Below are 23,068 nucleotides of genomic sequence, written 5' to 3'. Positions count from 1 at the left end.
CTTTTGCATGATGATATATAGAAGATGACAAGAAGTATCTATTTAAATTTTTAGATAAATTTTTTATGCACATTTAAAGGTGCATCCATGGGTTGGGAGCACCCCAACACGCGGGAGCACATGAACCTTTCTCGTAAGCATCGAGAAAGGTTCAGGCACCGAGAAAATTTGTTTCTGTGTCTATGTAGTCGTGTATGTAAATAATGAGGGGGTGTTTGGATACGAGGTGCTAAACTTTAGCTAGGTCACATCGGATGTTCGGATGCTAATTAGAAGGACTAAACATGAGCTAATTACAAAACTAATTGCACAAATGGAGTCTAATTCGTGAGATGAATATATTAAGGCTAATTAATCCATCATAAGCAAATAGTTACTGTAGCACCACATTGTCAAATCATGGACTAGTTAGCACCACATTTATTTTTCCAAGTATTCTATGGTCCGGGGAGGTTAGATATGGTTCAGAAGGGGTAGATTTGTCTGAATTTAAGTCGTTCTAGAAACAAGTACCAAGAGCAAGAGAGAGGACTTGGGCATCAATATGCAACTGGCTATTTAAGGCTTTGAAGCTTGATAGAGATCAAGTTGAGCTGTCTGTTAGGGCTGTAGTGAGGTTTCGAACTGACATAATATTTTGGGAGTTGTACCGCTTGAAGGAACCCAGAATTGGAGGGTCTATGTAAATGCTGCTACTGAGCGCGGTTTACTGCTGATATGTTTGTTGAAGTGTTCAAGAAGATTGGGTCTAGCAGTCAATTGTAAGAAGAAGTCGGTGGTAGGGAAGTTAGAGGCGAGGAAGGTCTGGAGATTATCGATGGACAAACTAAAGAAGATATTGAACAAGGGGTAGAAGAAGGAGATGCATAGGATGAAGAGGCACCTCGTGAGCCAAATGGCGAGGCTGATGAGGAGGAACACATCCCTGGGTTAGTTGAGCAGGTAGAGAGGGAAGGAGAAGAGCACCTTCATACCATGGATGATGACTCATTGGATGAGGATGATGCTAATCCTGCCCCGCAGAACTGGTCAAGTTATGACCATTCGAACCTAGCAGTCAATGAAGGGGAAAATGTCCCTTGGGAGTACAGGAAGAATGAGGTTTGTGTCGGTGCTTTGTACCCTAGTGGGGATGAGGTGAAGGTAGCTATAAAGCGATGGTTGACTTTATCTTTGCAGCGGCAGTTCAGGATGGTGAAGAGCAGCCCGACAATATATGATGTGTGTTGTGTCAAAAGCAATTGTCTGTTTAGGGTGCACGCATACAAGGGCAAGTGGAAGGATTACTGGGAGGTGACTAGGTTGGTGGAGCACGAATGTGTGCTGGATGAATTGGAAGCACAACACCGTAACCTCACTGCTAATTTTGTTGCTCAATACATGTATCCTCAGATAGTTGAGAATCCTAGCTATGAGCCCAAGTCAATTATTTGTGCCATAGAGGAGAAGTTCAAGTACAAAATTAGCTATAGCAAGGCTTACCGAGCCAAGCAGAAGGCATTAGAGATGAAGTGGGGTGCGTACGAAGCATCATATGATAACCTTCTTGCTTTGTTGCACACCATATGCCAGAGAAATCTAGGAAGCTACTACGACCTTGAAGCCTATCCCTGTGCTCAGAATCTAGGCAAACAGGTTCTGCAACGGTCATTCTTGGCCTTGGGTCCTTGCAATGAGGCTTTTCAACAATGTCATTTGCATTGATGGCACATTTTTGACTGGTAGGTATAAAAGCACAATCTTGACAGCTATTGGGTTCGACGGTAACAACCAGATGTTGCCGCTGGCGATCGCCTTTGTGGAGGAAGAGTCTGAAGATAGTTGGTATTGGTTCCTGGAGAGAGTTAAGCAGGTGATTGTGAAGGATGTGGAGGATATTTGTTTCATTCATGATCAGCACAAAGGCATTTTACAAGCAATCAAAGACCTACTAAATGTCAATATGGAACATCGCAGGACAGTGTAGTGGCCGGACTTGAAGAGTAGGTGATGCATGAGGCATATGGGGAAAACTTTCATAGCCAATTCAAAAATAAGAGCCTTATGAAACTGTTTAAACGGCTATGTACCTAGAATCAGGAGAGGAAATTCAATCTACTTTGGAAGAAACATGATGAGCCTACAAAGAAACAATCTGAAGAGCTAGGTAAGAGGCCAGTAAACAGCGAGGCGGACCACCCTGTGTCTCTGGAGGATGTCGGACTGGATGGTCCAAATGTGAAGCAAAGACGAGATAGGTTCATTAAAAATATTCTCACAGTGGATTGAGCATGAGCCGAAGGAAAAGTGCGCATTGCTGTATGACAAGGGAGGTGCTAGGTATGGTATAATTACTACAAACCTAGCTGAGGTGTATAATTGGGTCCCATGTGGTGTTAGGGGACTGCCTCTTGTTGGTATCGTGGAATTTTTTTTATACCGCACCTAAGTATTTCAGGAATCGGTACGTGGTGGCCAATAAGTCAATGACCGATAATCATAAAATTTATGAATACAAGATGACAGAGTACATGGACAAGGCGATACAAAAGGCTCGTAAGCATTGTGTTAGTGAAGTGGGTGCCGTTGAACACCGCTACGAGGTAGTTTGCAGGGACAAAGGTCGATTGGGAGGGAGGCGCGAGAAACACACACACAAGTGCATTATTAGCAATGAAGGATGTGTTTGCTCATGCCATAAGCCAAGACTACTTCACAGGCCTTGCACCCATGTAATTGTTGCATGCCTTGAGGTAGGGAGACTTCAGGCTCGTAGGTTCGTATCACATTACTTCGTCAAGGAAACTATATGGGCCACTTAGAGGAACGAGGTTTATGGATTTCATATACTAGGAAACTTCATAAATAATGCTGGGAATGCCGCACGTTACATTCCTGACCCTAATCCTGAAATGTTCCAAGGGGTTGGGTGACGCAAGAACAGACGCATCCGGAACAACATGGATCAATCTGAAGCTGCTCTTGAAGTGCGCCTCTGCTTGAAGTGCCAAGAAACAGGTCACACGTAAAAGCAGCGCCATGCAATGACATATGGAGGCGGGAGTAACCAAGCTAGACCATCAATTGGTGCTCCAAATGCTCCAGCGCGTGGTCGAGGTCGTACTGCACGTAGGAATAATGACGGGCTTGTGTGATTAATGTATGCACTGCTAGTAATGTGTGTTGCATGTTTATGAACTGCTACGTTTCGTCAACTTAATCATATGTAATGTAATTCATCATGTTTGGACTATGTGGAGAGACTCCTGCAATTATTAGATTGTGGACTGAAAGCTAAGTTGTACTATTAAGACATATTAATTATTCTGTATCCTGTAATATTTCAATTATGTTGTAGTTCAAATAACTCATATGTGTTCTAAATTGTATTTCAAATATATTTAATTATATTATTTTGTCTCCATGTCTGCCCTATATTTTTCATTCCTCATGTAATAATATTATACATATTACAGGTATGGCGGAGGAGTGTAGAGAAGGGTACGAGACCCCCAGTTGCTCGACTCTCACGTAGACGCCACTCACCGGTCATTCATGTCTGTCATACGGGATGTCAACCTCGGCATGCTTTGCGCACGTGTGCTGCTGTCAATGATGCCGATCGACGCTCGTTGGATTCCGAGGTACATGTTACTTTGCTTACTCAATTGCGAGGCAAATGTAGAAACTAACTTCTATGGTTGTGCAAGCCGACGCCGCTGACGCCACAGTTGCGAGGCACTTGGAGGCGTACTTATTGTGGCTGTTTGCATGGATCATGTTCTTCACGTTGCAGGGGAACTCGGCGCCGAACCATCTCCTTCCTTTTGCGAGGGCTATAGTGGAGGCCCCGCTTGAAGAGGTTCCACAATACAGCGGGGTTCAGCTATATTGGCGGCGACCTATAGAGGGCTTTGCATGGTCTGCAGTAAGGTAAACTTGATGGAGCCCATCTTTATTGGTTTCCCGTTGCTTCTTCAGCTTTGGTCGTACAAGCGAATCCCAATAGGTCGGCCACTAATTGATGTGTCAGCCTATCGGGAGTTGGCTCTCGACCATGACAACGTTGACAAACCCATGATGGGGTCCATGTGGTGCTTGAGAAAGGTACGATACTAAACCTACAATTTCTTTGTGTACTCATTCATATCTTGCATGCATTGACATTAGAACTACTAGTTCTGATTGTGAAATATTTTTTTGTAGGGATCGTGGGTTGGAGTTCGGACGAAAAAGTCGTACCTAGACTTTGTTGGGCAGTTTGACGCTCTTGTCAACACCATCATCGGGTGGACACCTTACACCGTAGGGGACATCTAGGCTCATGCCCCGCAAGGGCTGTCTTCGTTGTGCCTACGAGATCGAGAGTACTGGATGATGAAGAAGCCACTGGTGTACGACATCCACGTCGAGGAGTACGCGGTACACCATGTGATGAGGCAGTTCCACCGGTAGCAAGACTCACCAGTTCCAGTGACTCACATCGTCCCAACCCACGTGCATAGGTAAGCCGCATCTAATCATTTTTTGTCTAACAAAGATTTTGCATTAGTGTAACACGTTGCACGATGGATATGTTAGGTGAACACGTCAGGTGTGGGCTAGCGATGCAGTGGGGTCCAAAGCTAGTTTCGTACGTCGAGCTGTGGGCGTATGCTTTTGAGGACTTAGTGCGTGAGGACCGTGTACACTCCGACGAGGCTTTCATAGCGTACCTGTAATGGTACTTACCGAGGACATGGACACGCGTCATGCATGTTCCCAGGCAGCCACCAACGGAGACCACACCACTGACACAGACGTACCCGCGTTCCAGGGACCAGAACTTCGACATCGCGGTACACTTCTCCATCATTTGCTACTCATACTGCATTGGGTTATGTTGCACTTTGTACGGATTATTTCGTGCCTAACTTGAACTATGTAATTGTCATCAGTACGATGTTATTGCAGCAGTTTAGGCAACGGCATGGACCGGCGTGGAGAACTACATGCACATGAACCCGCACAAGCACGAGTCGATGTACAGGAGGATCACAGCCCTGTGTGCTAGGTTTCAGCGGGCCGTCAGCTGCCGTGGTGGTGACGCCGGCGTTCTACTTCCACCACAGGCTACCTACACCAGTTCGTCTTCAACACCACCTACACAGCACCCCGGTTCGTCTTCTGCTGCACCCACATGGCTAGCGTACCACGCGTCATCTTTTGCAACACAGGCACATGCACCCTCCCCCAGGGCGTGTACTCCTCCACGTGCATCGTCTTGGGAAGCAGCACGACCAAGTCCTTCCACTTATGCGTCGGGTCCACAGTCTTTCACCCCTACAAGTATGTGTTCCTTACTTTATCATTTTCCACTCGCCAATTCTACTCTAATTGGTCGTACTAACTTATAATTTCATGACACGGTGCCGCAGCACTTCAGAGGACTTAGTGTAGGAGGACCGTCCTCACATGGACTCCATGTGGATGACATAGGTGCGTCATCAATACATGCATTCTATTCCATTACTAATATGGATCGAAATTGATAATAACACTTCTTGGTTCAATCACAGCATACACAGGCCACGGAGGGACTGATGATGAGTCTGTAGAGGATGATATGCAGAGGATGAGTACAAACTGGGTGGAGTCCTTTTTCACCTACAACACTGAGGAGATAGGTCCTTCGTAGTTGGGTGAAGCGTCAGTGCCTTCGACACAGGGCTCCACCCAGGAGTTCGTGACACCAGTTGCAAACGCAGCAGGACATCCGGCTCGCGAGGTTGCCCCTCCGGAGCCCTTTATGTATGACCAGCTGCAAACCAGAGCAGCGCAGCGAGCCGCGAGACGTGGTGCTGGTGCTGTGCGTCACAAGCGAGGACGCATTTAGTCCATTGGGTCTTCTTTATATTTTGTAGACCGGTGCAGGATATGATGTGTACGATGCTATAGACTATAATGTGTGCTCCTTTGCAGACTATATTATGTAGGCCGGTGTAGAGACTTTGATAGGTAGGCTAGTGCAGACTATGATGTCCATGCATGTTCTTTTCCTTTGCCATGATGGACATGGTCCACGGACCATGTCACTAGTGTTCTATATAATAGACGTCCAAGCAAGGTTCAAACGCACTACTACCACTGTCGAACCCGAATGCAACGCTTATAGTGAGGTTGCTTGTCCCTCTAAGAAATGTCGTTGTGGAGGGATGATCAAAATGGGATTCCACCATGGAATGAGCGCCCCAAATGCCACTGCGGCTTCCATGCGTGGTTGCAAGTATGGGAGGATCGATTACCTCGGGGAAAGAGGGGATGTAGATACTTCAAATGTCCCGATATTAACGATGATTTCAAGGTCCGTCCGTTCATAAACATTTTAAATATGTTTTCTATGTACCAGTACCTAGAACTAATCACGAATCAACATGCAGGCTTGCACATTTATGGAATGGTTCAACACTAGGCCTTTAGGGGAGGTGGGCATAATCCCAGTGGAACTAGAGACCAAAGGCCAATATTATGCTTGGCATGCAGAGGCTCGAGAGGCGGCACGTCTTGCTTGGCTTGAGCAAGAACGACGCATCCACCAACAACAGATCCATTTGAAGGGCAAGGAGGATGAACTGCAGAGGCGAGTTAGGTACTTGAGAGGCAGCACTGAAATGGCAGGAGGAAAAATTCGAAGCTCGTCACGCACAACTCCTCCAAGAAGAAGAGCGATAGAAGAATATGAAGAATCAGGATGGAGAATGTTCCTCCAAAAAAGCGAGGATGGGGAAACTTCCCCGATTCACCCAGTAGAACATTAGTTGTGATCCACCAATTTACATTACCTAAGGCATTTTATCCTAGGCAAGGTGCTTTTTAGGTTTGTCATGTTTGGCACCTCACATGCCATTGTACTGTTGTTTGTACTGTGATAACATTTCATCTCAATGCTTCAAGTACTCAGATTCCACCCTATTGCCATTATATTGCTCTGCTACCAGTACAGTACTCAAATAGTGCTAATCCACTATTGACATGAACCATCATTGAAAAGCCTACACAATAGACTGCAAGGACCCTAAATGTGAGCCTTCTTAGGCATACGGGACTCTACACTAAGCCCACATCCCTGCACCTACAAAGCCTATATCTAAGCTTTTTCAGGATGATTGAACACGACAGGGTACTAAACAAATGGGGGCACAATGAATCTCCATCTCAACACTCCTTATATGGACCTTCCTCTCCAGTATCCTTCCACACCACTGAGTAGGAGGAAGAACAATGTCATCCACATGAGGGAGAGGTCGTCGGAGGAGGGGAAGAGGAGGGGATGCTCTTATTCCCACCATCACTTGGGATAGGTTCTTTTGGCCCAACGGAGTATGAGGAACCCCTCGACGACTTCCCTTTGTATGATAGGGATAACTACACCCCTCCAAACTGCATTAGGCCTTATGACGACCGCCATGATGCATGGCCAATGTGTCACCATGGCGTGGCTTGCATCGTACAGCTGTTTGATGGCTACGGTGATGGAAGCCGGCGTTTCTTTCGATGCCCGTATGGCTTGGTGAGTCATGTTATTACTTCCTTACTCTTGCTAAGCTTTCCGTGCTACAAACTAACATCATATTCAGTCTTATCTCAATGAATGAAACTGCCACTATGCGAAGTGGGTCGATCCTCCACTTCCTGAGCCAACCCAAGAGTACATCCACTACCTCAACTGCAAGATATTTGACATCGAGCATAGGATGGAGGATCTTCAAGCCGAAGTTGATGCAAATCCTTGGGCGATTAACATCGCAGGTGGACCCAATTTGTACCGATCCATGGTGCAAGTGCCCCTACTACCACAACAAGGATCACCCACCATCACCGCCTTCCTCTGGGGGTGCTGGATTCTATGAGGCTGGGCCCTCCTAGGTCTCGCAAAGCCAGTTCTACTAGAAAGTAGAGATGGCTCTATCCCCGGCTATTTCAATTACCTAAGGCGTGTTAGGTTTAGCAACGGCACATGTTTAGGATAGCCATCCGTGCCGCACATGCCACTGCAATTGTTTAGTGTAGAGTCATTGGTGTTCGTATGTTCTGCACGAATTTTATTTTCTTGTGTTGTAATTTCACTGAAAACAGCTATGTATTCCATGGCCGGGAAGTAATTCAATTTCCAATATTTTCTCGAAGCGCTCTCTCTCTCTCTAAAATTTGGAATTTCATATTCAAACCAATAATGATATATTCGAATATTTAGTGCTTCCAATCTAACTTTATTTATTTTTATAACTAAGGAAAAATATCACGAAATAAAAAAAAATTACATGAAATTATAGCCGTTTGAAATGGCTATAGGCATCTCCATCTCCAACAGCTGCCGACAGCTAGCCTCCAAGTTGTCGATACTGGCGGTGTGGCCAGCGAAGAAACGGGGTGGGCACTTACCGCTATTTCAAATGGCTATAGCCATTTCAACAGGCGGTACCCTCTAGGCCCCGTGTCATGTCACGTGACACGTAAGCTACCGCTGGTTCAAACGGCGGTAACTATTTTAATTATATTTTGGGTTAGTTACCACTGTTTGAAACGGCTATAGCAGTTTCATCCGGCTGTATAAGTCTAGATCTGTAATTTTTTTATCCGACATTTATTTTTGCAAAATCATAAAAAAATAAATATAAAATAAAAAAAATTCACCTTCTTCAGGCCTGTTGCGTTGCGTGTGCTGCCTTGGATACCTTTTGGGCTTAATTGGGCTAAGCCAGCCGACTACACCACACCGCAAAAAGTCAACCGCGCGTGCAGGCTCTTTTTCTCGCCGGATCAAGTAGGTTGGTATGACGCAAGCAAAGGTGCCAACTGCCAAGCCATCGATCGATCGTTAAGGTGGATGCCTGGACAACCAGTACACCCAGCTGACAAGACCAAGCTGCCAACGTGCATGACAGCGTCACCTCCCCCTCGCCTCCGGGTCGTCGACACCACCCTCGTGTGTGCCTCTGTCCCCATCACATCATCTCTGCTAGAGTGCTCCCTGCCGCTCACCCTTCTTCGACACCCTCTGGCGGGCCTTCCCGCCCGTGGAGCGCCTCTTCCTGTACTGCCTCAACCCGAACGCCGACGTCACCGTCATCCTCTCCAACATCAACATCGCACTGTCCCGGGCCCTCCGCCCCGCCCACCTCCGGCTCAACCCCGGTATGTCCGACCGTTATGAGCTCCACTACCACCCCGGCGACAGCATTGCCTTCACCGGCGCTAGTACGACAGCGGTGTGACGGAGTCGACACCGAAGACTCGCAGGAGGTCACCAGGATCGCACCGCTCGTGCCGGCACTGCCCGTAGGCGGCAACGCGCGAGCCGCGGCCTCGCCATCGGCGACGCCGTGCACCACGTCGCCATCGATGGCTCTAGCTCCACGCACTTCCTGCACAAATGGGTGGCGGCCGCATGCACGCTCTTCGACGCGCCGCCATCCCTGATGAGCCTCCTCCCCGACGCCTTCTTCCAGGCCACGTCAACGACCGGCCAGCTGGAGGTCGTTGAGATGCCCGCCGGCCAGCTCCTCGCCACCCTCACTCTATCCATGGATGATGTTTAGCTTGTCAAGGACATCGTGGCAGTGATGGGGCGTCGTGCCGTCCTGGTGCATCGCTGGTCGCCACCTTGGGCCTCGTCTGGTCGTGCTACCAGTGAGCCAAAGAGGCGACGCCGTTGTCGCCCACAACCACGGGCGCCGACGGCGATGACCATTTTTAAGGCCTTGCTTTTAAGGCTCGGTGCTACCTTATATTGGTGGACGAGTGGCTGCAGCTGATGGGCGAGTGGCGATTATATTGGTGGTCATAGGCCGGGAACGCATCAGCTTTCTTAGGCCTCATTCGGCACCTCCGGCTTGATTCCTGGCCTGCTTTCATTCCTGGCCAGGATCAAGTTGATCTGTGCGTTTCACTCAAACCAGATGATTATTCATTCCTGGCCTGGAATCAATACAGACCTTTCAACAGCACTCATGAAATCTATACAGACTTACTTTACAATTTTAGGTAGCAAAGCGGCTGGACAGTAATTATTTCAACATTGCAATTGCAACTTAACATAACACAGCTAAGGGGAGTTGAACTACTTTGCTTCATGAAGTCTACATTGCAATTGCAACGTAACAGAAAACAGTATGACAGTTACACCAAAAACACAAAAGAGAAGAACTGTCTTTAACAATACTTTGTGAAAGACCAAGATCCTCAAAAGTATTGTACTACACCATGCCATTTGCTCTCCAAGACTCCAGGCTTGCACACGTATCAAGCATGAAAGTTCAGTACATAATAGCACATGTATCATATCAAGCATGAAAATTCACTACATAACTTGCAACATTAAAGTATCTACTCTTTTGTATTGCAGAGAGGAATGGAGGAATAAAATGCCATGGATTAAATACTACCTACCAAAATAATACCAAGTCACTCAAAAGAGGCATTACGATACAAGAACATTCAGGCATATCATAAGAAACTAGAAATAAAAGTGTAGCTGATCTTAGCACTCTGGAATATGTAGCTACATGTCTAGTAGTTGACAATCAAAAGCACAGATTGCTACAGGTAGCAATTGCACACTACTAACAGGCATAACCAAATCAATTGCATAGATTCTTCCATGTTCTATTCACACTAGTAATATAAATGCATAATGAAAGCTATCAAGCAAAAGGAGTCAATACCTGCTAGGCCATCTCATTCCTGAGCCAAATCAAAGCAGATTCTTCATCTTCTTCACTAGCACAAATGAAAGTCTCCCTATTTTCTTTGCTCTTGGTGAAGACTGCATAAGCTTTGGCCTTTTCCTGTTTGGTCATTTCCATTGTGTTGATGATCGATATGCACCTTTTGATGGAGTATTCATCAGCCTCCCTATCTCTTGCCTCCTTTTCTCTTGTCTCATTTTCTCTTGCCTCATTTTCTCTTGCTAGCTATTTAGCTTTATCTTCTGCTTGCTTTGTCCTCATTTCAAGAAATCTCTCCATCATGGCTTCAATTTTTACACTCTTTCTAGGCCTTTGTCCTTCCTTTTCTAGTTTCTTTCTTGATGCAGCCATTCTTCGTTGTCCACTTCTTGCCTCCCCTTCATCTCTTGCATCCTTTTCTTCATCCTCTTCATCATGTATCTCATGAATTTCCTGAAGGGCTTCTTCCTGAGCTTGTGCGCCATCTTCTACATCATCAATTTGGTGAAGGGGCTTTTCCACACGTTGTGACTCAATAGAAGTGAAATTGTATGTCCCTTCAGCTAGATGACCTACATTTGGCACAATACATTTAGAGAAATAGGACAAGCACCTATTTCACATCATAGAGATCTGACTGAGAAAGAGATTACTGTATAAAACTTACCATCATAGAGTTCTCCCAAAGCATCAAAGAGCGGAAAGCTTGCCTTGTTGTTTTGAAACTTCTTAATTTTGGGGAAAGTCTACATATTCGAAGAAAACATTGATCAAATACAAAGTTATCACTATGAGGTTATCCATAGAATTACTTCAAGAAATTAACTTACTACCATGAGGTTCTCCCACATTGTTGCTGATCCTTCAACCATATTTCTTTGTTCATTCCATTTTGACCCACTTTGCATTCTTGCCGCTCTGAGCATTTTGTAGTCCCTCTTAAGCTGACATTCTTTATCTTGAATTTGTGCCTTTGTGTATGAGACAGACTTGTTTCTCAGATGGAACTCCTTCACCATCTTGTTCCACCCTTCAGTGTTCCAACCGTTGTCACTTCTATAGTTACTATCTTTATACTCATGCAGAATTTCAACAAGTGATTTCTCAAGAGTTGGGTTCTAGTCCGCTCTTTGTTTTCCTACATAAACAATGATCAAGCATTAGTATTAGAAATTTCATAGCATCAATAATACAAAATTAACAAGAAAGCATGAAGAAACATTAAACACCATACCTCGTGGTGAACCTCCACTCCTCTTTGCCCCACTGCATTTAGGAGAAGGCTTCTTTTTAGTAGCACTTGTTGTAGGCAGGAACCTACTCAACTTTGACGACCCCCTTGCACTCACATTGAGCTTTGGGGAGCCTTTTCCAACCATCGCTTTTCAAAGAAAAAACTTATTCATCAACTTATTCATGATACAAGCTTATTAACGTATTCATCAACTTATTCATGATACAAGCTTATTAATTCATGAAGACTAATTTACATGTTGCTGGTACTGAACCCACATTTCTTGGGCGATGGTATCTCTCAAAGCATTGCCTTGTGCAGTGCCTGAGTCATTGATTTGATCGCCATTGGGTAGAGAAACAAAGTGTGTTGGATCGATATTATCCGGTTGATGATCCAACCGTTCCTCACCTCCATGAAGTAATTAATCCGATTAGATTGTGGAAGATGGCTGCAGCTACTGGTATTTTCACTTGATTTTCCAATATATGGAATGTGGCAACTTTGAGAATGGGGAAGCGCTTCTTAAGCACTCCCAAAGTCTTTTCGACATGGTTCCTCAGTAGTGCGTGGCGGTGGTTGAAGAGCTCCTTTGAGTTTTGTGGTCTTCGATGTCCAGCTCCAAATTCTTTCAAATGGTATCAAACCCCTCAATATGGAGCAAGAAAAGATGGAGTATTTGCATACCCTCCATCAACCAGATAGAATTTGCCTGGAGGTACCTGGAAGCCCTTGCTCATAGCCGATCTTAGCACTCTGGAATCTATAGTTGATCCCTCCCATCCACTAGAAATAAAAGTGATGTTGAGATCGAAATCACATGCCACCATCACATTCATGCTTAGTGTGCCCTTCCTATTCCTAAAAGGAGAATACTTCTCAGGGGATATGGAAATGGGGATATGAGTTCCATCAATGGCACCAAGATAATTCTTGAAGAATGGATAGAATCTAAAATTATCTTGGATTTTCGGATGCACTTGATTATGATCGGGGGACTGGAGGAAACGACGAGAAAGTGTAGGAATGACCTTCTTGAAGAAGTGGTTGATGTGACAATGGAAGGTGTCGTTGTTGTGGCTAAAGGTCACTGCAAGATCCTCATATGAGGCGTTGCGACTTAACATGTATAGGAAGAAACCCAACTTCTCCTTCACCATAATCCTTGTATCAACAACGAGCCTTTTCCTTCTAAGATAAGTGGCCAACTCTTTGAAGATGTGAGGTTCCATCCTAAATGTAACTTGACAGTTCATGATATGTCCCTCAAGGAGTCGATGAACCTTAACCTCTCCTATTTCTTCTGATGTATGACGTTTCTTCTTTACTCCTCCTTCTCTAGCGGAACCCATCAGATATAAGGTAGGGAATAGAAACATCATCATGTCATCATCTTCTTCCTCCCTCCTCTTTCTAATATGATCTCTCAATGAGATATTCATTGCAGAACTAAAGCATATAAATTTATAGTCAAATAAAAGCTAAATAGATAAAATGGAAGGCTAAACAGGTTTCTGTACCTATCAGATTATGTACCTATTTTGAATAGAAAAAAGAAAGACTTAAACATAGACATAATTCTGTACCTATTGGAGTTGGTACCGAATCTCAAGAAGGTGGAGGTTCACCTTCCCCAACTCTTAATGGTGCTGGTGGGATCTACAAGTAACAAGAAAAAGAATTAAGTTATTTTGTAAAACAGTGTACTATACTAGTGCACCAGTAAGTAGTTGTAGCAAAAAGAATTGAAAATCTAAAGCTTGAACTGCTTGACTGCAAGGGAGAATACAAAGGTTCGTCAGTAAGGTAAATATTTAGTAAATATTTAGTAAAAATATGTCAAGGTGCTGCCGGCGTCACCCCCACCGCAACCCCGCACACACTACTAGCCGATCCTATTGACAAAATCATGCTCACTGTCCAGTTTCAGAATACACTGTTATGATTTTACTGTCCAGTTTCAGAATACACACTAGCAGATCCTATTGACAAAATCATTCTTATTGTCCATTTTCATAATACATTGTTATGCTTTACCTATCGGCCATCACTGTCCAAAGTCAGTGCAGCCAGATTTTTTGTTTGTTGGTAATACGACTTCTCGGCATATAGGAACTTCCTTTGTTGTTTCCTTTAACAGGTGGAATGGCAGCAATTCACTCCATGTTTGATGCGTGATTGTATGATGAAATTCATGTGAGGAGACTTAAGAACTGCTAGAACGTTGAATGCTTCTCATAATTCAAGGCCACCCACAAGTCTCAGAGTTAAAACCTGAATCATGGATCTCAAATTATCAGGAAAGCATAAAAGAAAACCTAAATCATGAATCTCGGTCTGTAATTATGGATTTATGAATCTCGGTTTGATGGTTACAGAATTGAGTTTCGAAGCACATGATTCAGATTGACCACAAAGCACAGGACACAATATAGATCAAGAAGTGCCAACCCATAACAAGTTGGGAAAAACATGTTGCATATTAGATTGCATCCTTACAAAGTTACAATTCCACACATTATTTTTTCTTTATCAACAAAGGTATCACTATCCATAATATTGTGTCACTCAATGGAATGATATCTCTCAAGCTGAAATTTCGCAGCAGTCTAACTAAATATTTACTAATCACAACTGATGAAATATGTCAATGTGCAAGAGGCTAGTACCAGGAGTGTCAAAGCTTATGACAACTGAGAAGCATTTTCTTCTGGCACTTAGAAGTGCCAGATTTAGTTTGTGCAGACACATTCAGATTTTTCCAACACATACAAAGGTTCGTTAGTAAGGTAACTTGCTTTTGGCACTAAGGTAACTTGCTATGCAGTAACAATGCAGCCTGCCAGTTATTGGTTGCAATGAAAGGTTCGTCAACTGTAATAGTAATACTAGTTGCACAAAATAAATTATGCGGAACCTAACACAATTTTATGCCAACACATACAAAGCTACATCAAGAAGACTGAAAGCTGCTTTTGTGCCAACACAATGAATTCAGAGTTTCAGACTGAAACTCTAAATGAAGGAATGAAGGAAAACAGGGCAAACGACTCAAGTGGCAACAGCAACTCTGGGCTCCATCTGTGGCTGTGCTGCGGCCTTCCTCTGGCAGCCTTCAAGGTACAACTGCAGAATGGCAAGCCTAATCTTGGATTTGGAGCTTGAACTTAGAACAGTGTAGCGTGGAACATGAACTGCATTTAGCTCTAAAATGTGGGCTGATATGAATAGCTGCAGATCGACTGATTACAGGAGCATGAATGGACAGGAGTGACGATATGTGAATTTCTGATGCATGTGCAGTGCAGTGCAGTGCAGACAAAGCAAAGCAAAGCAATGATCAGCAAAGATATCAATAATACTAGTGTGAGTCCGGTCCAGATGCATCTGCGACTGATCTGATTGATCTATCGTCAGCTGTCACGGTTCGGTTTCTATGGACAGGGTGCGAGAGAATCAGAGAAGCATGGTTTGGAATCAACTAACGAGGAGTCAACTACACCCCAAGAACAATCCAATCCACTACACCCTAGGCTTGGAAACCTCAAGAACAAGAACGCAAGGATGGGAGAGGGGGAGGGAGAGATGACGGCGCTCACTAGGGAGAAGGCGGCGGAGAGGGTGGATGCTGGATGGGAGCCGGTCACCGTTGGGGATGTGCTGCGCCGCCACGCCGTCACCTCGCGCCGCCGCCTCGTCTCCTCGTGCACCGCCAGTGGAGCCGCACCTCGCGTCGCTCGCGTCTCTCACGCTGCATTCGTTCCGGGGGTGAGGAGGTAGGGTTTCGATCCGAACCAACGAGTGTGGGATGATTCCAATCCGGACCGGTTTTCTTTCCAAGCCGGGCCAAAATGAACAACACTTTTGATGGAAGCCTGGTTTCGAACCGGGCCACTTCAAATCACCCGAAATAGGCCTCATTCCGGACTAATCTAGTGAAAACGAATGGGCCCTTAATGGATTCTATCATAGTAAGACGACAGTAACCATTCAGCAACTTCACTCTACTGTCGACGTTGCATCCAGCGCCTCTCATCAAAATTCAAAAGGAGTCTGCTTAGCACTTATAATGGGTTTCCTTTTCGGATGATTCAGTAAGTTACTTCAGTTAATTGTTCTCTTTTTTTAGTGACCAATTCAACTACTCCCTCCGTTCCAAATTGTAAGTCATTCCAAGAATCTTGGAGAGTCAAAGCATCTCAAGTTTGACCAAAATTATAGAGAAAAATATAAAAATTTATGACATCAAATAGATATACTATGAAAATATAATTGATAAAGAATCTAATGATACTTAGTTGACATCATAAATATTATTATATTATCATATAAATTTAGTCAAACTTGAGATACTTTGACTCTCCAAGATTCTTGGAATGACTTACAATTTGGAACAGAGGGAGTACTACTTAGGCCTTGTTTAGTTGCCCAACTTTGGAGATGCAAAATCACTGTTGTAGCACTGTAGCACACTGTAGCGTTTCGTTTTGTATTTGTGAATTATTGTCCAAATATTGACTAATTAGGCTCAAAAGATTCATCTCGCAAAGTACAACAAACTGTGCAATTAGTTTTTGATTTCGTCTACATTTAGTACTCCATGCATGTACCGCAAGTTTGATGTAATGGGGAATCTTCTTTTTGCATAGTGTCAAAGTTGGAAGTTTGGAGGGAACTAAACATGACCTTAATCTATGGTCCCAGCTGTAAGATCTTATCAAAGAAGGGACGTTTGGATCCTTGAGCTAAAGTCTAGTCCATGTCACATCAAATCTTTGGAGGCTAATTAGGAGGACTAAACATAAGTTAATTATAAAACTAATTACACAGATGGAGGCTAATTCGCGAGACGAATCTATTAAGCCTAATTAATTCATGATTAACACATGTTTACTGTAGCATCACATTGTCCAATCATGAACTAATTAGGCTTAATAGATTCGTCTCGCGAATTAGCCTCCATCTGTGCAATTGGTTTTGTAATTAGTTTATGTTTAATACTCCTAATTAGTATCTAAACCTTTGATGTGACAGGGATTTTAGTTTGGATTAAAGAACCAAACACCTCCGAAGTCAAGAAGATGAACCCTAAAGTCTAGTTGTAGAGTAAGAGTTCACTTGGTTTTCTTTCCCCTTTTGATCTGTTCCTTACAAAACCTCTAACTGTTTGGTCATATATACAATATATTTCATCTGAACTGCTCTATTTTGAATAACTTCGAAGTTTGAGCCTCTGCTTCTTTTCTTCTTTTGCAGAAGAGCAACGAACAAATTCTTTGCAAATATGGTTTATGCTGCCAAAGACAAAGATGTGATGTTTTATTTAATTTTATCAATTATATCTATGAGAAAGACATCTTGATAAATGAAGAAACAGCAAATTATTAATTCTCACGGAATAACTGCCTTCCAAAGTATTACTTAGGCCTTGTTTAGTTGCCAAAGTTGGGAGGTGCCAAATTACTGTTACAGCACTGTAGCACACTGTAGCGTTTCGTTTGTATTTGTGAATTATTGTCCAAACATTGACTAATTAGGCTCAAAAGATTCGTCTCGCAAAGTACAACAAAACTGTGCAATTAGTTTTTAATTTCATCTACATTTAGTACTCCATGCATGCACCGTAAGTTTGATGTGATGGAGAATCTTCTTTTTGCATAGTGCCAAAGTTGGGAGTTGAGGTGAAGTAAACAGGGGCTTACTATGAGGCTAGTCAGTAAATGCAACCATAGCAGCAGCTAGTAAATTGGACCCCTTCTTAGCTTCTAGCATATGGGGAAAAGATATATATATATAACAGAAATGCATAGCAGCAGCTAGTAAATTGGACCCCTTCTTAGCTTCTAGCATATGGGGAAAAGATATATATATATAACAGAAATGCATGCAAACAAGGTAGGAGAAGCTCAAAGGATTCACCAAAAGAGAACCAAAATGGACTCCATTTGCATTAGCAGCACAAGATAAAATGTTCTCTCAGACAAAACAGCATGCAGAACGGGAGAAGCAGAACTGGAACTACACAAGCTTGTTCATAGCACTATTCAACTCAGACGAGATGTCCCTAAAGGAAAGCTGCAGGCTCTACACATCTGAAATGCCTAACCACACAAGATGTGAAAGCCCTCCGCATGTCGAGATGAAGAAGTTGCCTCTCACCTATGGAAGCTATGCATCTATGGTTCATCAGCTTGGTCAGTCGCCTCAGCCTCAAGAGATGGTTCAATGGTGGTGCCATGTCCTCTGCGATCGTGATCAGCAGGTCACTTAACGAATACTCCCTGTCGGCTGGCTCTTGATCTCCATCTGGCTTAGCAAAGATGCCAATTCCTCATCGGATCCTGTCACCACGTCCAATTCTTCCTCATCACCAGGCCCTTTCGTTCCACTCCCACCTGCATGCACAGAACCCGCAACAGTGTCAACTCATTGGTGGATCAGCAAGCCATTAGCAATGTTTCAGTTCCATAATCCAAAAAACGAAATAATGCTGGGCAAAGACGATCTCAATCCGACCAAATGTTAAAATCAGAGGCATGAATCGATTCTGGGAAAGATGAAGAAACATGATGGCAAACACAGCAGCAATGCAACTTCAGGCATTCCTGGGATATACTAGCTGCCGACTATCTTCAGACTAATTCTATTCTAGGCACGCTGTGCAGTTACAGTTAGTGTAGCTAATAACAGAGTGATGATTTGGCTCAGGATTTATATCTGCAATTTCGAAATAACTCTAGAACTCGGTGAACATACTAATCAAAATGCAAAAGGCCGAAGGCAATGAATCTAAGCAGCACACAAATGACGTGAGCAGTTGGGGATATCCCTTTTGCGATCAGGTCAGTGAACGATCAAGCTGATTACCACACACAGAAGGAAGCAGAACATGCAAATGCGACAATACTAATATGACGAATTCAAAGGTTAGCAGTGCGATAGGATAAAGATCACTGCAGATGAATGAATGCACATGGGCATGCTGCTACACAGACACCATCACACGTTTCAGATTCAGGGATCTATGAACACTGTAAACTGCATTCCATCGACTAGAACCATAACAGGAGGAAATCAAGTTGATAAGGCATCGATACGCGCTTACCATCTGATGAAGCAGGATCGTCGCTGCAAACCGTGGGTGGCAGCTCCCACTCCCAGGCATCGACGAAGCGGGAGTTCTGGAGCTCGAGATCCTGGAAGTCACGGTCTACCAAGCATTCCGCGCAGGACACGAGGTCCTTCGCGCGCGCATCCCAGGCGAAGAGCGACGTCTCCTGGAAGAAGTAGACGACGTGGTGGTTGTTGGGGTCGACGAGCGCGAGGTTGGGCACCTTGCCCCGCGGTAGGCCGGCGGCGATGTACTTGTGGTGGGCCCAGATGTGGGCGAAGGGCACCTCGTACTCGAACGTCCAGGGATCCGCGGCCTCCGGGTCGGCGAGCGCCGTCAGCGTCCACATCGAGACGGCGGGGTTGTCTGGTGGGTCGTTGACGGCGGCGCGGTCGTAGGAGAGGCCCGAGATCTGGACGTAGCGCAACTTGCCCTCGCTGAGCCTGACGCAGCGGCGCCGGTCCAAGAGCTTGGAGAAGTGGATGCGGACGCGGTTGGCGAGGCCGTGCATCTCGCAGCCGCGCGGGAGCGGCACGAGGCGCAGGCGCGGGTGGTCGTCGAAGGGATCGCAGAAGAGCATGCCGTAGGCAAGGTCGACCCACCAGAGGAAGCCGTCATGGGGGAAGACGCCGTGCGCGCCCCAGGGCTCGTGGTCGGGGGCGGAGGCGAGCTGCTTGACGTACCACTGGTCGGTGGCGGTGGAGAAGCAGAGGAGGGCGTCGTGGCGCCTCATGGACGACCCCGCGGCGGGGTGGAGCTGGGCGATCAGGTAGTCGCCGGGGGAGCTCGGGTCAGCGACGAGGCCCAGGGTGCGGCGCGGGAAGAGCTTGATGGGTAGGTTGGCGGGCTCAGCGGGGAGGCGGTAGGCGGTGCCGGCGCGGACGTCGCAGAGGAAGTAGTTGGCGTTGAGGACGTCCCTGCCCTGGGCCAGGTTGGAGGCCATGAAGAGGAGGCGGCCGGGCGCGGCGGTGATGATGTAGGGGAAGTTGTTGGCGAGAACGAAGCGCCTGGGGTCGGGGACGAGGCGCTTTGGCAGCGCGAGGTAGGAGGCGCGCGGTGGGTCCTGGAGCTCGAGGAGGAGGTCGGCGGCGCCGGGGGCGAGCCCCCTGGCCCGCGCGTCCCTGGCGCGGTACACGACGGGGATGGAGGCGAGCGCCACCCACGGGCGCTGCTGCTGGCGCGCCACCGCCGCGGACGAGGCCTCCTGCTCCGCCGCTTCCTCGCGGGCGCGCGACGACTCCGCCGCCTCGGACGACATGGCTGGTGCGACGCGCCGACGCGAGGCCCCGCGCTGGTTGGGGTGGGGGTTGGGTTGGGAGTTGGACGGTGGCGAGGTGGTTGGGTTGGCTCGAATTCCAATTTGAATCGTGTGGCTGCTGCCTGTTTCAGGGGAAGCGGGAGAGAAGGGGACGGGGAATTTGTAGGCCGGCTGCCAGAGGAGGCTTCACGAGCAAGTCGGCGGCGGGCGGAGCGGCGTGTGTCCCGTGTGGGCTGCTCGGCTTGCAAAGCACGGAGGAGGGGGCCCGCTGGACGTGACCGGGCTCCAGCTGTGCGGGGGTCCACGTGATCAGAGGTGACGTCAGCGAATAAGCGTGCGAGAGAGCTCGACGATGGTCCCGTTTGGTTACTTTCCTATTTTAAGCACGTGTCACATCGAATATTTAGATATTAATTAGGAGTATTAAACGTAGACTATTTACAAAACTCATTACACAGATGGAGGCTAAACGGACGAATCTATTAAGCCTAATTAATTCATCATTAGCAATGTTTACTGTAGCAACACATTGTCAAATCATGAACTAATTAGGCTTAATAGATTCGTCTCGTTGTTTAGCCTCCACTTATGCAATGGATTTTGTAAATAATTTACGTTTAATACTCCTAATTAGTATCTAAACATTCGATGTGATGGGTGCTAAAAATAAGCAAAAGTAACCAAACGGGACCAAAATGCTAGATTGCTACAGTGGGTCCGGGCGGCTAGCGAAGGCATCCACGGCTGCGCCGGCGGCCCAGCACAGCGCGCATGGATCCTGTCTGTGATCCTTTCCCGCCGATGCACGAGTGGACGTCATGGCCACTGTGTGGCAAAGCGTTGTTGCAACTTGCAATGTGGACATAGACCAAAAATGCCAATGTATAGATACATGACTAAAAAAAGCTGGAAATTCCTCTGCACTAGATTGGGGCATGCAACACTTTCCTTGCCTCGTGAGTCATGACAAGTTTGCGCCATTAATATTGGATTATTGGGTGTAAATAAATGGTGACTCTCGAGACCCTTGGTGTCTCCTTGTCTTAGCTTTGTTAATATACCCCAACTCACATTCACCACCCTCAAAATCCATAGCTTCAGTGGCGGATCTAGAACTTAAAAGAAGGGGTCCATTTTCCCCTCCTCCTCCTCCTCCTCTCTTTCTCTTCTTCCTCCTCTTCCTTCATCCTCTTTCTATAATGAAGGATGGAGTATTACTGCCTTCCTACCACTACAATGACTAATTATCTTATCCAACATCAAGTGCTTATTTCGACCTCAGTAGACAAACATATCACATGCTAACTTTCATTTGGTTTCTTTAAGAGTGTAACTCACCGTGGTTTTTGTCATGAACATGAGCATATGTATTCCTTGCAAAGATGAACATGAGCATATGTATTCCTTGCAAAGATAAATAACTTTGGCATCACATTTTAGTTTTCCATCACTTGTTTGTTGTTTGTATTGACTTTAAATATAAACATCAAGGCTTGAAGTACACAAATAGGATAAAAAAAGGGCTAAACTATATATATAAGAAAATGTTTGGTAGAATCTCGCCAAGCATGTTCGGTGCGGAAATATCTCCCACAATGTTAATAAGGTTCATGTTATCGTGAATGATAAAGGACATGCTGACATGTCAATTATTTGATAAAAGTACTGTGTTGAATTGTCAAATGATGCCCAGATAATCTTAGTGCTTAATTAATATTGTACTATTGCATAAATTTATTATGTGTAGTGTTTTTATGCAACAGAAGGGATTGGCCCCTACTTGTTACATATATTAATAAAAGCAAAACGAGTTGTTGACATCACACGGAAGAGAGAGAAAAGAAAAGAATTACAATAAAGCATCTGACCATAAGTCTATTGAAGGATGATATGCCTTTTTTTCTCGATGGATAACTATGGCAAATTTGTGCTTGATTTGTTCTTATACATCACTATCACTGAATAACGACAGTATGGTTTTCAAAGATGAACCCATTTCGGGTTGTTCATATGCTGCACGACATTAGGATTATTATCTCCATGTAAAAAGGTTTAGCTTTTTTTAGATTAAGGAAATAAATCCGGTCTCACCAATCATTATTTGACAGCTTACAACCGAAGAAAAGGACCACCATGCCGCACTTAAGCCGCTACAGTCTAAACGACACACCAGAGTTACAAAAATAGCAGAGGACCTGCAACTGAAATAAGCACTCTAATTCTTGATTCTCTTCATGATGTTCCATCCTGCCTTGCTAAAAGCTTCCATAGCCATGACCTCCAAGCATCAACACCCTCTTTTAGGCTGTCCCTCTCTTCCTCTTTAGATAGGATTGACCAGCTCTGATCTAGTAAATTCCCCTGAAGATAACCTGCAAACAAGAGTTATGTTTCGATCTTTGGAAGACCACATCATTCCTACTCAACCACAAAGCCCAACGCATGGCGACTGCACCAATTAGAATTTGATTTCTTAGTTTAAAAGGAAAACCTCTAAGCCAAGAATAGCCTAAAGATAAAAAAAACAAAGTTCAAATAATATTAGCTGTTGGTGGTTGAAAGCCAAAAGAGATATTAACAAAATTCCTCACCATTCGCTCATAGGTCACTTAAAAAATAGGTGTTGAATGGTCTCATCTGCACTAAAAAACAACACCTAGTGCACCCCTTCCAATGCCTTTTAGCAAGGTTATCCTTGGTTAAATGACCCCTTGCTTTAGGCACCAAAGAAAAATATATTAGCTGTTGGTGGTTGAAAGCCAAAAGAGATATTAACAAAA

At 45.1% G+C, this 23,068-nt stretch overlaps 2 protein-coding genes and 1 pseudogene across 2 annotated transcripts; all 3 read right to left on the bottom strand.

The window, feature by feature from the left end:
• Positions 1–11,399: 11,399 nt before the first annotated feature.
• On the bottom strand, positions 11,400–13,967 carry LOC140223230 (uncharacterized; annotated as a pseudogene).
• Positions 12,570–13,361, bottom strand: LOC140223105 (uncharacterized). Its single transcript, XM_072294560.1, has one exon. The coding sequence runs from the start codon at positions 13,359–13,361 to the stop codon at positions 12,570–12,572; it is 792 nt and encodes a 263-aa protein (XP_072150661.1).
• A 3,866-nt stretch (positions 13,968–17,833) lies between the features above and the next one.
• Positions 17,834–20,394, bottom strand: LOC117861862 (uncharacterized). Its single transcript, XM_034745386.2, has 2 exons — positions 19,025–20,394; positions 17,834–18,314 (listed from the first exon to the last, which is right to left on the bottom strand). The coding sequence occupies exons 1-2, from the start codon at positions 20,286–20,288 to the stop codon at positions 18,187–18,189; spliced, it is 1,392 nt and encodes a 463-aa protein (XP_034601277.2). The 5' UTR covers positions 20,289–20,394; the 3' UTR covers positions 17,834–18,186.
• Positions 20,395–23,068: the final 2,674 nt, after the last annotated feature.

This window comes from Setaria viridis, chromosome 6, assembly GCF_005286985.2.
Source record: "Setaria viridis chromosome 6, Setaria_viridis_v4.0, whole genome shotgun sequence".
NCBI classification, from domain to species: Eukaryota; Viridiplantae; Streptophyta; class Magnoliopsida; order Poales; family Poaceae; genus Setaria; species Setaria viridis.
Note: the sequence above shows the minus strand (reverse complement) of the source record. Positions and strands in the feature narration are given on the sequence as shown.

Excerpts from the sequence above, each read along its gene's own strand:
- LOC140223105 (XM_072294560.1), bottom strand. The coding sequence starts at position 13,361 with ATGAATATCTCATTGAGAGATCATATTAGAAAGAGGAGGGAGGAAGAA.
- LOC117861862 (XM_034745386.2), bottom strand. The coding sequence starts at position 20,288 with ATGTCGTCCGAGGCGGCGGAGTCGTCGCGCGCCCGCGAGGAAGCGGCG. Across the intron at positions 18,315-19,024 it reads CGATCCTGCTTCATCAGATG|GTGGGAGTGGAACGAAAGGG; the intron begins GTAAGCGCGTAT and ends CTGTGCATGCAG.